This window comes from Hemiscyllium ocellatum, chromosome 37 (assembly GCF_020745735.1).
Source record: "Hemiscyllium ocellatum isolate sHemOce1 chromosome 37, sHemOce1.pat.X.cur, whole genome shotgun sequence".
In the NCBI taxonomy this organism is placed as follows: domain Eukaryota; kingdom Metazoa; phylum Chordata; class Chondrichthyes; order Orectolobiformes; family Hemiscylliidae; genus Hemiscyllium; species Hemiscyllium ocellatum.
In genome coordinates, this window is record NC_083437.1 from 34,538,169 (window position 1) to 34,551,442 (window position 13,274).

The 13,274-nt window shown below is 41.6% G+C and overlaps 1 protein-coding gene across 2 annotated transcripts in view; it reads right to left on the minus strand.

The window, feature by feature from the left end:
- acot7 (acyl-CoA thioesterase 7) overlaps positions 1–13,274 on the minus strand; it is a 263,971-nt gene that overhangs the window by 179,464 nt on the left and 71,233 nt on the right. For both annotated transcript variants that reach the window (XM_060852033.1, XM_060852035.1), the window contains exon 5: positions 1,207–1,321. In XM_060852033.1, coding sequence (XP_060708016.1) covers positions 1,207–1,321 — 115 coding nt within the window. The remainder of the gene's footprint in view (positions 1–1,206; positions 1,322–13,274) is intronic.

Consider the following 13,274-nt stretch of genomic DNA (forward strand, 5'->3'; position numbering starts at 1 on the left):
CATACTTCAACCATGTCACTTTATTGATTAAATTTAAATGATTAAATGGAAGCTTCTAAAGGGGAATCCTTGAACTACAATTCTTGAGCTATCTTAGAAAAGCAAATGAAATGGCTGAAGTCTGTCCTCCAATGAAAAGAATTTTCATTTTATGACTCGTCTCACTTTCTATTTTATCATGCTTAGAAATATTTGAAGATGAGTTTTTAATTTGAATGCTACCTATTTAAGTTCCTCATTGTTTAAAGTAATATTTTCACAGCATAGGGTGTGATCTTTGACCAAGATATAAACCAGCAAATGGCAACTTGAATCTGGCAAAAGAGATTACATTTGATGGCTGACACTTGACACTCAAGGTAGACAAGCAGGAGACTCGAAGATACAGCTGAGGAAGGGTTACACCTGAAACATTGACTTCTCCACCTCCTGACGCTGCCTGGAGACCTGAAGAAGGGTTATACCCAAAACATTGACTTCGCTTCCTCCTGAGGCTGGCTTGTCTACATTGGACTCCAGCATCTGCAGTCTTTTTGACCCTTCACACTCTGCCACATGTATATGCATACATATTTACGTATTATGAAGCCTTTAAATATCCAGAATAGATGATTTCCTGTATATTAGAACAACAAATATGTAAAAACGCATTTTAAAATTGCAATTGCTTCATAAATAATACCTTTAAAGTCAATGCTAGTGATGAAACTGATCAACACAAATCAAACTACTTCAGGTAAAGTTGCATGTGGGGCAAGACATTTGTCTCTGAACGGAGACAGGAATCAGGTTGCAAAACAATGAACTTTGCTAAAGAAAAATTCTGTTTTCCCAACCTCATGCCATTATGACATGCTATTTTTTGGCAGGTCACAAAGGCTTTGGCGGCAAGACATACACCTGTCTTACGAACTGAGGATCTTGAATGTGAGGGCTTCAGGAAATCTTCCTCCTGCACACTATTTCAGTGTGCTTGTGTGGGGAACACTGTGAACAATGACCGTAAAATGTTTTGACACCTTCAAATGTCAATCTTAGATGTTGTACAACAAAGAACATCTTTTTCAATGCGGCGATTCATCTGTCCTCTGTCTTGCAAAAGTAAGTTAAGTGTTACATTGACCACCACTGTGTAAGTTTCAACATGCATTACCTCACAGCGAGCTCTCAAGTCATTACAAAAACAGAAATAAATGTTCAGCTTACCCACATTGATGGCAGGAAAGATGATATCTTCACTCCTTTGCTTTGTCTCTATCCGGTCCAGTTTCTGAGCTTCATACCTCTTTCTACCTTCTTCTTGCTGTTCTGGATTTGCATACTTTTCGAACATGCAGGAAGAAAAATAGAAATTTAATTTTTAATTGATTTATTTTATTTATTATGCTGCATTTTTGATCATTTTAGTCAAATCATTTATTGCTTCTCAACAATTTCTCAGAGTTTTACTCTTAAATTCAATAAAAACAATGACTTGCAATTGTACAGAACCTTGAAAGAACATGCCCACCAAAGAGGCTTCACAGCAGTGAAACATTTAGCAACTTGAATTGATCAAGGAACTATTAAAAATAATGGTTTTGAGGAGGTCTTTAAAGTTACTGAGAGAGATAACAAAGTGAGGGAATTCTCAACAGCAAAACCAAGAAAGAAATGTCTCCATCGTAAATACTGAGAGAAAGGGTGGGAGATGCACAGGTGACCAGAAGTAAAAGTCTGAAGAACACAGATTGTGACGGAGGGCTAGAGGAGGCTGCAGAATTAAGTTGGGCAAGGTCTTGGAGGGAAAAATGAGTGCTTTCACTCCATGCCCACAATAGACTTCAGCCCTAAAAAAAGCACAATAATGTTTATTCTGGAAATTTGAAATTAAAATGTAATCCTCAGGCAGCATCTGCAAAAAAAGAAACAGATTTACATTTTAGTTGCAGATCTTAAGCAGATAGTCAGATTTCAGTCCTAATTGAGTATAAACAATGACAGTTTTAAACTGGAATGGTGTCATCTACAGTAGGCACGATTACCAATAAGACATAACAAAAGAAATGTTTGCCAACATTGTTGGGCACAACAAAGCAAACTTTGTTCTTTGAAAGGTAGGAAAAATATAATTTCCAAAATCTTGGGGAAGAAAATCCCAGATTCAAATTCAACACATTCCATTAAATGATTTAAGACCTTTCAGTGATGAGACAAGGCAGAAAATATTTCTCTTTTATTACCTCATGCACACTGACCATCACAAAGCGCAATCAACAAATTAAACAACAAAAAGCTGTAGCACAATAGATCAGATCCCTGCCTCTGAGGTAGTAGCTCTGGGTTTGAGTTCCATTCCAGAAGGTGCATTCATAACTTGACCAAATGAATTGATTTGGCCTGTAAAGTCTTCAAATACATGACAGGTGAGAAGAGTGAAAAACTCTTCAAGTCAGGCACACTTCATGTGAGTGGCAACTTTTTGGCAGCTGACAAGCAAATTGTTCTACGAAAATGTAGCCATGGAAGCAGACTGAAGCATATACTTTGTTTATCTCATGTGCCACTCAGTTTGAGAAGAGAAGTAAAGAAGAAAAATTGTTTCAAAACTTGTAAATTCCCCCAACTTAAGTGCTTTCGGAGTTATCCTTCGCTAAAAATTAAACTGGACTAGCCTTATAAATAGAGCACAACAAGTCAGGCAGCATCCGAGGGGCAGCAGAATCGACGTTTTAGGCAAGAGCCTTTCATTAGGATCGCCAATATCTGCAGTCCTCACTTTCTCTTAGCCTTATAAATACTATGGCCACAGCAAGTAATTTACCTCCCAACTCTCCAAAGCCTGTTCTCATCTACAAGGCACAAGTCAGGAATATAATGGAATACTCGCTACTTGCCTGGAAGAATTCAGCTTCTGCCACACTCAAAAAAACGACACAATCCCAGACATAGCAGCCTGCTTGATTGACACTACATCCACAAACATTCACTCCCTGCAATACCGATGCTCAGTAACAGCAGTGTGTTCCATGTACAAGATGCACTTCAAAATTCACTGAGGTGCTTTACTTACTACTTTGCAAACACAAAACTATTACCAAATAGAATGAAAACAGCAATAGAAAGATGAGAACACCAACACCTGTATATTTCCCTCTAAGCCACTCACTCTCCTGTTTTGAAATATATTGCCATTCTTCAATGGTACTGGGTCAAAACCCTGGAATTCATTCCTTGACAGCATTGTTGTAGTATCTATACTAATGGGCTCCAGCAGTTGAAGAAGGTAGTTCATAACCACTTCTCAAGGGCACCTATGGATATGCATAAATCCTGGCTTTGTGAGTGATGCCCCACTTCTCCTGAATTAATAATAAAAAAAGGAATACCACAGGAAAACTTTCAATTTGAATTCAGTACAGATAATTAATTGGTTGAGCGCGTCTGCCCAGTGAAATGTTGTTGCTTTGCTGTGCAAGCTGAGTCACTTTGAGGACTGGGTGTCATTGTGTCACCTGATCCATCATGCTGAACAGGCTTAAGTTGAGGGCAACTGGATGGCTCAGTGGTTAGCTGTCTCACAGTGCCAGTGACCCAGGTTCAATTCCAGCGTTGCGTGACTATCTATGTGGAGTGTGCATATTCTCCAGTGTCTATGTGGATTTTCATTGGGTGCTCTGATTTCCTCCCGCAGTGCAAAGATGTGCAGGTTAGGTGGATTGGCCATGCTAAATTGCGCCAAAGCTTCCAGAGATGTACAGGTTAGGTAGACCAGCCATGTAAATGCAAGGTATGGGGATATGGTGAAAGGCTGGGGCTGATTCTAGGTGGATGTCTTTGGAGGGTCAGTACAGACTTGATAAGCCAAATAACCTCTTTCTGCACAGTTGGGATTCTATGATTCTAAGTCAGCATTATGATGCAGCTTGAGGAATTGGGCAAATGATCCATTAGGGAGATGAGGGAGACACAATAGTCCCCCCTAAAAGTTTTGGGGGAGGCCAGGAAGTGCAATATTCATAACCCCTAAAAGAAGATTATAAAGGCTCGACACCATTTTTAGGGGGCCTCCAATGTTTATTTAAGGACTATGGATTAGGTTCCTCAAGAATGGCATCTATCTCAATAGCAAAATACCATTGGTAAAAAATAGTTTCATGTCAAGCTACATTTTCTCCTTTTTTATAGTGGAAGAACAAGGCATAAGATCTAGACACACCATGTCCTTCAGCTCGTATCTCACAGAAATGTTCTCGAAGTAAAAAGCAGCCTTCCGCTACACACAAGGTCGTGGGAAACAATCTGGATGTGAGAAGTAATGGAAATATGGTAGTTGATGGGAGGACTGTACTGAATGTCAAAAGTTCAATGCAACTTGTGCTGATGACATAAAGCAGAATGTTTTCAAACTAAAACATTATATGTTTGAAGTGTCATTCCGAAAGTTGAAATGGCAGAATATTTCCTGGACTTAATTTCCAAATATTTCAGCTATCTTTTTCCTGTGGTCATTCTCTGAAATCTGTCAATTTTAAATTTTGTAGAAGGCAATTATGTAATTATTAATGAATTAGTTTTAAATGTGTTCACTGTACTTCAGAACACAGACTTATTTCTTAAAAATTTTCTCAAACTTAATGGGTGGAATTTCCCTAGTTGGAAGAAGGAGTGTTCAGATGTGGAAATGTGCTGCTAGGAAAATTGCCAAAATTGAAGATGGCTTTGGATCCCATCCACCTTCTTGGAGAAGGTGGATAAGTGGAGTGGAAAGTGTTGGGTTATGCAGGAAGTAGACTGCAATATTTAAGAAGGTCATTAGTAGCAATTTTGCACGTGGATTCCTCCTTTCCTAAACAAACAGAAGCTCTATGCTATGTTGACAACCAGCAAGCTGGAGAACGCAATGTACAGTAAGAAAAACATCCTCAGAGAAACTGTAAAGCAGCAAAGGTTTTTGATAAATCACAATGAAGAGTTCTAGTCTTGGACAGGTGAGAATAGCCACATGCATCTCCATATGGCACAAGAAACAACTGCCAAGATTCAACTGCAGGCAGGACCCCAAAACACTGTCTACAAATAGAAGACCAATTTACTCAGTATGTCTGAGCAATGGTGCTTCAGAGGTTCATTCTGTCATGGTAGGTCACTACTGACAGCTGCACATTCAATGGTCTAAGTGGATGTGCAATGTCAATGGCCAGAAAGATGTCTGTCACTGGAGGCCCAATCCCAAGTTTCCCACCTTACATCTCCATCCCTTGTCAAGATACACACTCTCTTCCCCTGCAAAAAGGGAAAGCAGAGAGATGCAAGTGATGGTAATGACATTTTTGTGCAGAGGAGGGAAAGATACCATTTATCTTTGTGAGGCATTAACACAAGAAAGAACTAAGCTCTGAATGAGTGTGTGTGTGTTGGCTACTCAAATAGAGTCATAGCATTATACAGATGTACAGCACAGAAACAGACCCTTCGGTCCATCTCGTCCATGCTGACCAGATATCCCAACCCAATCTAGTCCCACCTGCCAGCACCCGTATCCCTCCAAACCATTCCTGCTCATATATCCATCCAGATTTCTTTTAAATGTTGCAATTGTACTAGCCTTCACCACTTCCTCTGGTGGAAATGTAAGGTGGCTACAAGGAGGGGAAAGTGTGGAGTTGCAAGGTATGAGATGTGCTGGGCAAGACTGAAATAGGGGCTTCTTACTCGAAGTATACTCCATTCATCTGTGAGATGCTCTTGAGATCTTCTTAGCGTAAAACCTCTAAGTTGGACAGACAATGAATTAATCAGCCGTTTCCATTCACACCTGCTTGATTGGAGGGGCTGTCATCCTCCTCCTATCCTTAGGACAGTTCATCTTTCTGTGGTTCCTGCGATGCTGCATGAGAGAACCCAGGTGTGGGAGGCAGTCTTCTCAAGCATTCTCTCTATTCTTGTGCTTGCTGCGGACTAAAAAAATTCAGGTGCTGCCTGAACATTTCTGAAACATGTTGTGCTACATCTAAATAGGAATCTTTCCTCAAACAAAATGACTGCATCAGCATGACCTACCCTCCCTAATTGGTTTAGAAGTCCAGAGACAGGCTGTTAAAAATTTTGTTCAGTTAGAGGATAATTGAAAGGTCCATTATCAAAGGGTCAGGTTTTTCACTCAAAAGTGATCCTACTGTTACACCAGAGACAAAGTTGGTAAGATTCCGCCCAATCAATGTGCTTTGCAAATAATTTCAATTAAAATACTTCCCTTTATTGTAACACAATATATCATGCTGAAGAGATATCTGCACTAAAATGTGTCCATGAAATTATTCAACAAATCCAGATCATGACAAAATCTGTTCAAAACATAATGATTCATGCAAATTATAAACTTACATTTTTGACGAGAGACCAATCTATATGCTGTGTTTTGACAACATTTACAGCCTTTGTTCCAGATATTCAACATTTATATGTTTTCTTTCACAATGCATCCAGTTGTTCTTAATAGCACCACAAAAAATATTAGTCTTTTCTTCCCACCATTCCTCAGGGATTAGACTGCACAGATCATTTTCAGCCAATGCCTCTTTCGTTATTAAATGGACAGAAAAGACTCGGCAAGATGGTGGCGATTCTGTAGAACTGCCATGGACAGCTCTGCCTAACAACCAAGGCATACTGGTGTTTTTTGCCATCCCTGGCCAACTTATGTGCAGGAATTATTAGTTTATAACCTTACAGAACACATACTCATTAATACTTGGGAGTGGGAAGGATATCAAAAGGAAAAAGGAGTGAGCAAAGAGCAGCAGGGAGGACACTCCCCTGCAGCACCAGGCACACCACAGCAGCAGCCTATCCCAAACCCCTGGAAAACCTGGCAGACTCAACAGGAATTGGCGGCGGTGATGGTGAAACTTACCTTGAAGATTGGGGCTGCGTTTGAGGAGATCGGTGAGGAGATCCATGGGGAGATCGTGTCTAGATCCAACCCATCACGTCCATGCTGCAGAAGCATGAATGGAAGCTCCAGGGCCTTGGGGAGTGGATGGAGGAGATGGAGGATCGAACCATAGCCTCGGAAGCGGCGATTGAGCCCTCATCCAGTCAGATTCAGGTATTAGAGCGGGAGGTGCGAGCTTTATAGGTTCAGGTCAACAACCTCGAAAATCAAGGTCGGAGGACGAATCTTCGGATTGTCGGGTCCCCAGAGGGTGAAGAAGGTGGGCAGCCAGTCAGCTTCTTCTTTGAAAACTGGCTGCCGCAGTTCCTGGGCCTTCAAGTCAAGTCCAACTGGTTGCAGATTGAAAAGGTCTATCGGATCGCAGTGCACAGGTCTGGGCCAGTACAGCACCCCCGCCTGGTCTGAGTGCAGTTCCACTCATACAAGGATAAGCAAAAAAGTGATAGAAGCCTCCAGATCTCTGGGAAAAGATCCACAGGTACTGTTGCACAAGGAGTCAAAAATCATGTTTTTCCAGGATTTCTCAGCAGCTGTAGCTCGAAAGAGGAAGCCCTTCAATGAACTTAAAAAGAGGCTGAGGAACCTGGGCATCCAGTACTCCATGAGGTACCCTGCAGTGCTCTGTTTCAGCCATGAGTACTCAGTGGATAAAGCTAAGAACTTTGTAGACACTTTAAAATAGACCAACTGGTCTGAAGAATACGGTTAATGTTCATCGTCTTTTCCTTCTTGCCCTATGTTCTCCCTTTTCCCCCTTTTCTTTCTTTCTCTTTCCCTGATCATTAAAAAAAATCTTGGAATATGTTGTTCCTATTATATTTTTATAACTGGATTTTATCATGAGAAATTTTGTCCTTTGTTGTCTCCCTTTTTTTTGTTTTCTTTCTCTTTTACTAACAAGTGCTGGTGACATGGAGCCAGGGATGGGTGGATGTTTATCCTGACTTTGTCTTGTTTTTTGCTGACTTAAGGATCATCTTCTTGTTTAGTTTTTTTTGCCTAAGGCTGGGGCACAGTCCGGACTTGAAGGAGCTGTGAAGGAGGAGATGGGTAGGGTGACTGCCCCGTAAGGACAGTGGGGAGAGACTCCTGTTCAAGATTTTACAGTTGGTTTTCTTTGTAGTTTTTGGTAGCAAAAGTTGTTTATATTTATGATAGAGTAGTTTTGTATGCATAATTCTGTGACTCTATGAGTATTTACTTGTGCTTGGCACATTGTTAAATGGTGCACCTGGAACATCAAAGAAAGTCATTCGCCTGTTAAAAGGAAAAAAATGCTTTCTAGTCTTAAGAGGGACAGGGTTATCATTGCTCTTTTGCAGAAAACCCATCTTGATGATGGGGAACACCTGAAGCTACAACAAGGCGGTTATGACTGGGTATTCTTTTCATCCTTTACTATTAAAAGTAGAAGAGTAGCAGTACTTATCCAGAAAAATCTTCCGTTCACATTATCAGAGCAGGTGGAAGATGAGCAAGGGCGGCTTGTGATACTTACGGCCCTGATACATGGGGAGGAATATGGCATTTTAAATGTCTACTGTCCTCTGGTGCATTCCCTCAAATTTTTGGTTAGTGCCTTTTCTAAGCTGAGTGCCTCTGCACGCGGCACATTATTATGGGGGGGATTTCAATTGCCCTTTGGATCCGACAGTAGACAGGATGCCTAGTGGGCTCCCAACTATTTCTTCGCAGGCCACAAAAGTGGCTGACTTTTGTGAAGAGTTGGGGCAAGTGGATATTTGGAGATGTCTTCACCCTATCAGCAGGGACTTCATCCTTTCTTCAAACCCATGTAACTACAAGGATTTATCTTTTTCTGGCTCCCTCAACCCTTCTGGATTTGATTATGGGTTGTAAAAATTGGGAACATAACTACCTCTGATCACACGGTGGTATATTTGAAGGTTAAGGTCAAGAGGGAGGGGCTAGATTTGTGGCACTGGCATCTGGGTCCTTTTCTCCTTATGGATTCCAAATTTGTGGAATACTTTTTGAAGGAGTTTCAGGAGTTCTTGATTATCAACTCAGGCATGACTAGTAGTCCATCTATGCTATGGGAGACTGCTAAGGCCTTTGTTAGGGGATTAGCCGCTTCCTATTTGGCTAGCCAGAAACGACAGAAGGGGGTACAGCAGCATCTACTTGAGAGGGTTGAAAGCTGACAAGGCGGTACATTTTGTAAGGCCTTCAGTGACTAAGCTACAGCGGATCACGGCCCTCAGTGCTGCCTTGAATTCAATACTTACACAAACCACAAAAAATGAACTTGCTGTTGCTAGGCAAAGGCTGTTTGAGTATGGGGATAGGCCAGGGAAGTATTTAGCGTATCTGACTAGGAAAAAGCATGATTCCCAATCCATTACTGCAATTCGATACAGCACCAGGGTCCTTACATGTGATGCCAAAACAACAAATGAGGCTTTTCAGAGTTTTTATTCTGAATTGTATTGGTCTGAAGGTTGCAAGGATGGTGGGCTAAAATGGAAGCCTTTTTTTTTAAGAACCTGGACCTCCCAGGGGTAACCTTGGAAAAGGCCTCTCTCCTTAAAGACCCCGTGACAGTTCAGGAAATACAGGAGGCAGCTAGGCAACTTCAGACTGGGAAAGCACTTGGCCCTGATGGTCCCCCGGGTGAGTTTTATAAGGCGTTTACAGGGATTCTGTCAGGGCCGATATTGGAGATGTACAATCACTTCTATTAGCGTGAATGCCTACCACCATCTTTGAGAGAAGCTAATATTTCCCTCATTCTTAAGAAGGGGAAGGTTCCTGAGGATTGTGCCTTATACAGGCCCATCTCTCTATTAAACTTAGATTTCAAGATTCTGTCTAAGATCTTGGCGCTGAGAGTGGAGAAGGTGTTCCCCATATTGTCAGAAGACCAGACAGGTTTTATAAGGGGTCATAGGTCTTCTAATAACATTAGAAGGTTGCTGAACATGGTCCAAGTATGTCAGCAACAATCTATTCAGAGGTTGGTGATTTCCTTAGATGCAGAGAAAGCATTTGACGGGGTGGAATGGCTGTATCTCTTTTGTGTCTTAGAGAGGTTTGGATTGGGTAGAGTCTTTGCTAGGTCGGTGGAGGTTTTATATCACCACCCTCTGGCCGCAGTCATCACCAACGGGGTGAAGTCTGGGAATTTTACGATTGGTAGGGGTAGTCGACAAGGCTGCCCCTCTCACCGTTGTTGTTTACGTTGGTGATAGAGCCGTTGGCAGAGGCCATTCATCAGAACGTTCACAAAACCGCTCCGGAAGTGGGGTTGAGGGTACACAAGATCACACTATATGTGGATAATGTCGTTCTGTTTTTATCAAACCCAATGACCTCCGTACCCTATCTGATACAATGTCTCAATTAATTTGGGGCTATTTCAGGATAAAAGATCAACTTTGCAAAATCGGTGGTCATGCCTTTAGGGAACCTCAAGGAAGTGCTAAAGGTTGAAGGTGGCCCTAAGTTCCCTTTTAAGTGGTCATGGGCAGGGTTCCGATAACTAGGCATTTTTATTACCCTCATGTTTGATCAGTTATTTCGGACTCACTTGCGCGACAATCGTAGGCGGGATCTCCAGAGATGAGAGACTCTTCCAATTTCATGGTTGGGCCGAATAGCCCTCATTAAGATGAATGTCCTTCCTTGTTTGCTTTAACCCATCCAGATGCTCCCTATAATGTTTCCCAGGGCAATGCTGCGGAAGCTTAATGGTTCGTTTGCTCCCTTTGTCTGGTATCGTGGGCGGCCCCTCATCAAACTTAAACTGCAGTTGCCTCAAGGATGGGAAGGGTTGATTTCCCAGACATCAGGAGGTATCAATTGAGTTCCCTGGTGTCCTTTGTGTACGATTGGGTAGGGAAGGATCTGGGCTCAATATGGCTAGATATCAAGGTTTCCGAGGCAAAGTGCCCTCTTATTAACCTGTTGTTCATGGATAAGATGAGGGCAGTTATGGACCACTGCCGGAACTCCATTGTTATTAGTATGGTCAAGGCATGGAGGGCGATGCATCAGAATGAGGGTTGCTTATCCAAGACTTCACCACTTATGCCCACAGTTGGTATGCCAGGGTTCCGACTAGGGATGATGGACTCAGAGTTCAAACTATTGGCAGCGAGAAGACTATTGGAAAACTTGTTTGAGGGGGAGGTTATGATGTCTTTCGAGCAATTGAGCCACAAATACAGGCTGCCCAGCAGAGATCTTTTCCGTTTTTTTTCTAGTTAGGGATTTTGTCTAAAAGAAGATTACGCCTTTCACTCAGCCTATAAGCTGGATACAGAGAGGCTATTGCTATATTCCACAAGCACCCTCTCGATTAGTGCCCTCTATCACCTGCTGGATGGGAGGGCCTGGCAGGATATTAGCCGGTTATGTGAAGTCTGGGACCAAGAGCTAGGAATGGAGATCTCTTCTGAAACGTGGGAGGTCATATGGGAGAACGTGCTAAAGATCTCAATCTGTAATAATACATGCGCTATGCAGTTAAAAGTTCTGCACAGGGTTCAGCTGGCATTGGACCACCTTGGTGAAGTTTAAAAAAGGGACATCTTCAATGTGCCCCAAATGTAAAATAAGTGGAGGTACATTTACCATTGTTTCTGGACATAACATAGGCTCCATGTTTATTGGAGCACTGTGGCAGGAGATAGGGAGGGTATTGAGGACCAAAGTTAAAGTAGACCAATATCTCTCCTCCTAGGTCTACCGAATTTACCATCTTTAGATGGGCATGGGAAGAAACTATTTAATATTCTTACTTACTGTGCAGAGAAGAATATTCTGATGAATTGGGTGTCTGAGAATCTGCCAGGCTTGCTGGGATGGCAGAAATTAATTATGGAGCACATTCCCTTAGATTTCTTTACAAACATGGCGCACCACATAACAGACCTTTTGTATAAGACATGGCAGCCATTTTTGAGTTATTTGGATACAGATTTATCTGTTTTCTTAAGTAGCGTGTTTGTTTAACGAGGATGGTTAGGTTTGCTGAGGCCTGGACCCTGGAGAGGGGGGCTCCTGAGTTAATACAACGCTCCCATTCTTTTGTTAGGGAGCTTTGCGCTGAGCATTGCTATTTTGTGTTTTTGTGTGTTCTTTTGTTTTATTAGTCACTTACTTATTTATTGGTGTTGTTTTGCACAGTTTTAGGTTTTGTTTTGTGTTATAGGGTAGGTTAGTAGTTAGTAGACAGTCGTATTGTAATTTGTGGTATATTGGTATTTGTTGCTTGTTACATTTTCAATAACTTTATATTTTTGTAAATGCAATTTTTTTCTTGTTAATAAATATATTTACAAAAAAATGGATAGAAAGGCTTGTTAAATAGTTTCTAGTACACATTGCATTTATTTAATGTGAAAAATTTACACTTATCACACTTCTGCTGCAAGGTGACTTGCTCCTCTAGGTAAAGGTAGCTAAGAAAAAAGGGAAGACTTGCATTTATATAGCAGTCTCATGTCCATGTGGATTTCACAGCTGATGAAGACTTATTTCCAATAGGAACAAATGACAGAAACTGCGAAGCTACAATGCCCTGACAAATATTTCTTCTCAGCCAATATTACTGAAACGAGTTATCTCATCATTATCACATTTTTGTTTGTGGGAGCTTACTGTGCATGAATTGGCTGCAGAGTTTCAAATATTGCAAACATTATCGCATTTTGAAAACACTTCATTGTCTGTGAATCACTTTGGGACATTCCAAGGTCATGAATAGTGGTGAATAAAAGTAAGCCTTCCTTCCTTTTTCAGTAGAGTTATGAAAAAGCAAATCTAACCTTTAATTTTCCCAGACTGATGCAAATTAGTTTTGATTAAGCTGTTACAGCGAAATGGCATCTCCCACTGCTCCTTAGTTCTGAATGTAATCAGAATTCCAGCCTCAATGGAAATTAACAGGGCTTCCATAGATTTGCTGATGAAGTTCCATTGCTAAATCATTCTAACTCCCCTTTCAACTGGTTGCATTTATTAGGGATTATATATTGAAAGCCTATATTTGTTTATTAAGCAAAAATCAAAGATCTCAATTTCCCCTCCCATGTGGTCGATGATGCCCTCCAGCGAATCTCCTCTAATTCCTGCACCTCCGCCCTCAAACCCCACTCCTCTTAACACAATAAAGACAGAACCTAACATCCCTCCCACCCCGCTCCTCACCTTCCACCCCACCAACCTCCACATACATCACATCATCCACCACCACTTCCACCATCTACAAACAGACTCTACTACCAGAGATATTTTTCCCTCCCAGCATTCTGGAGAGACCACTCCCTCCATGACTCCCTCATCAGAAACATGTGCCCCACCAGCCCACACT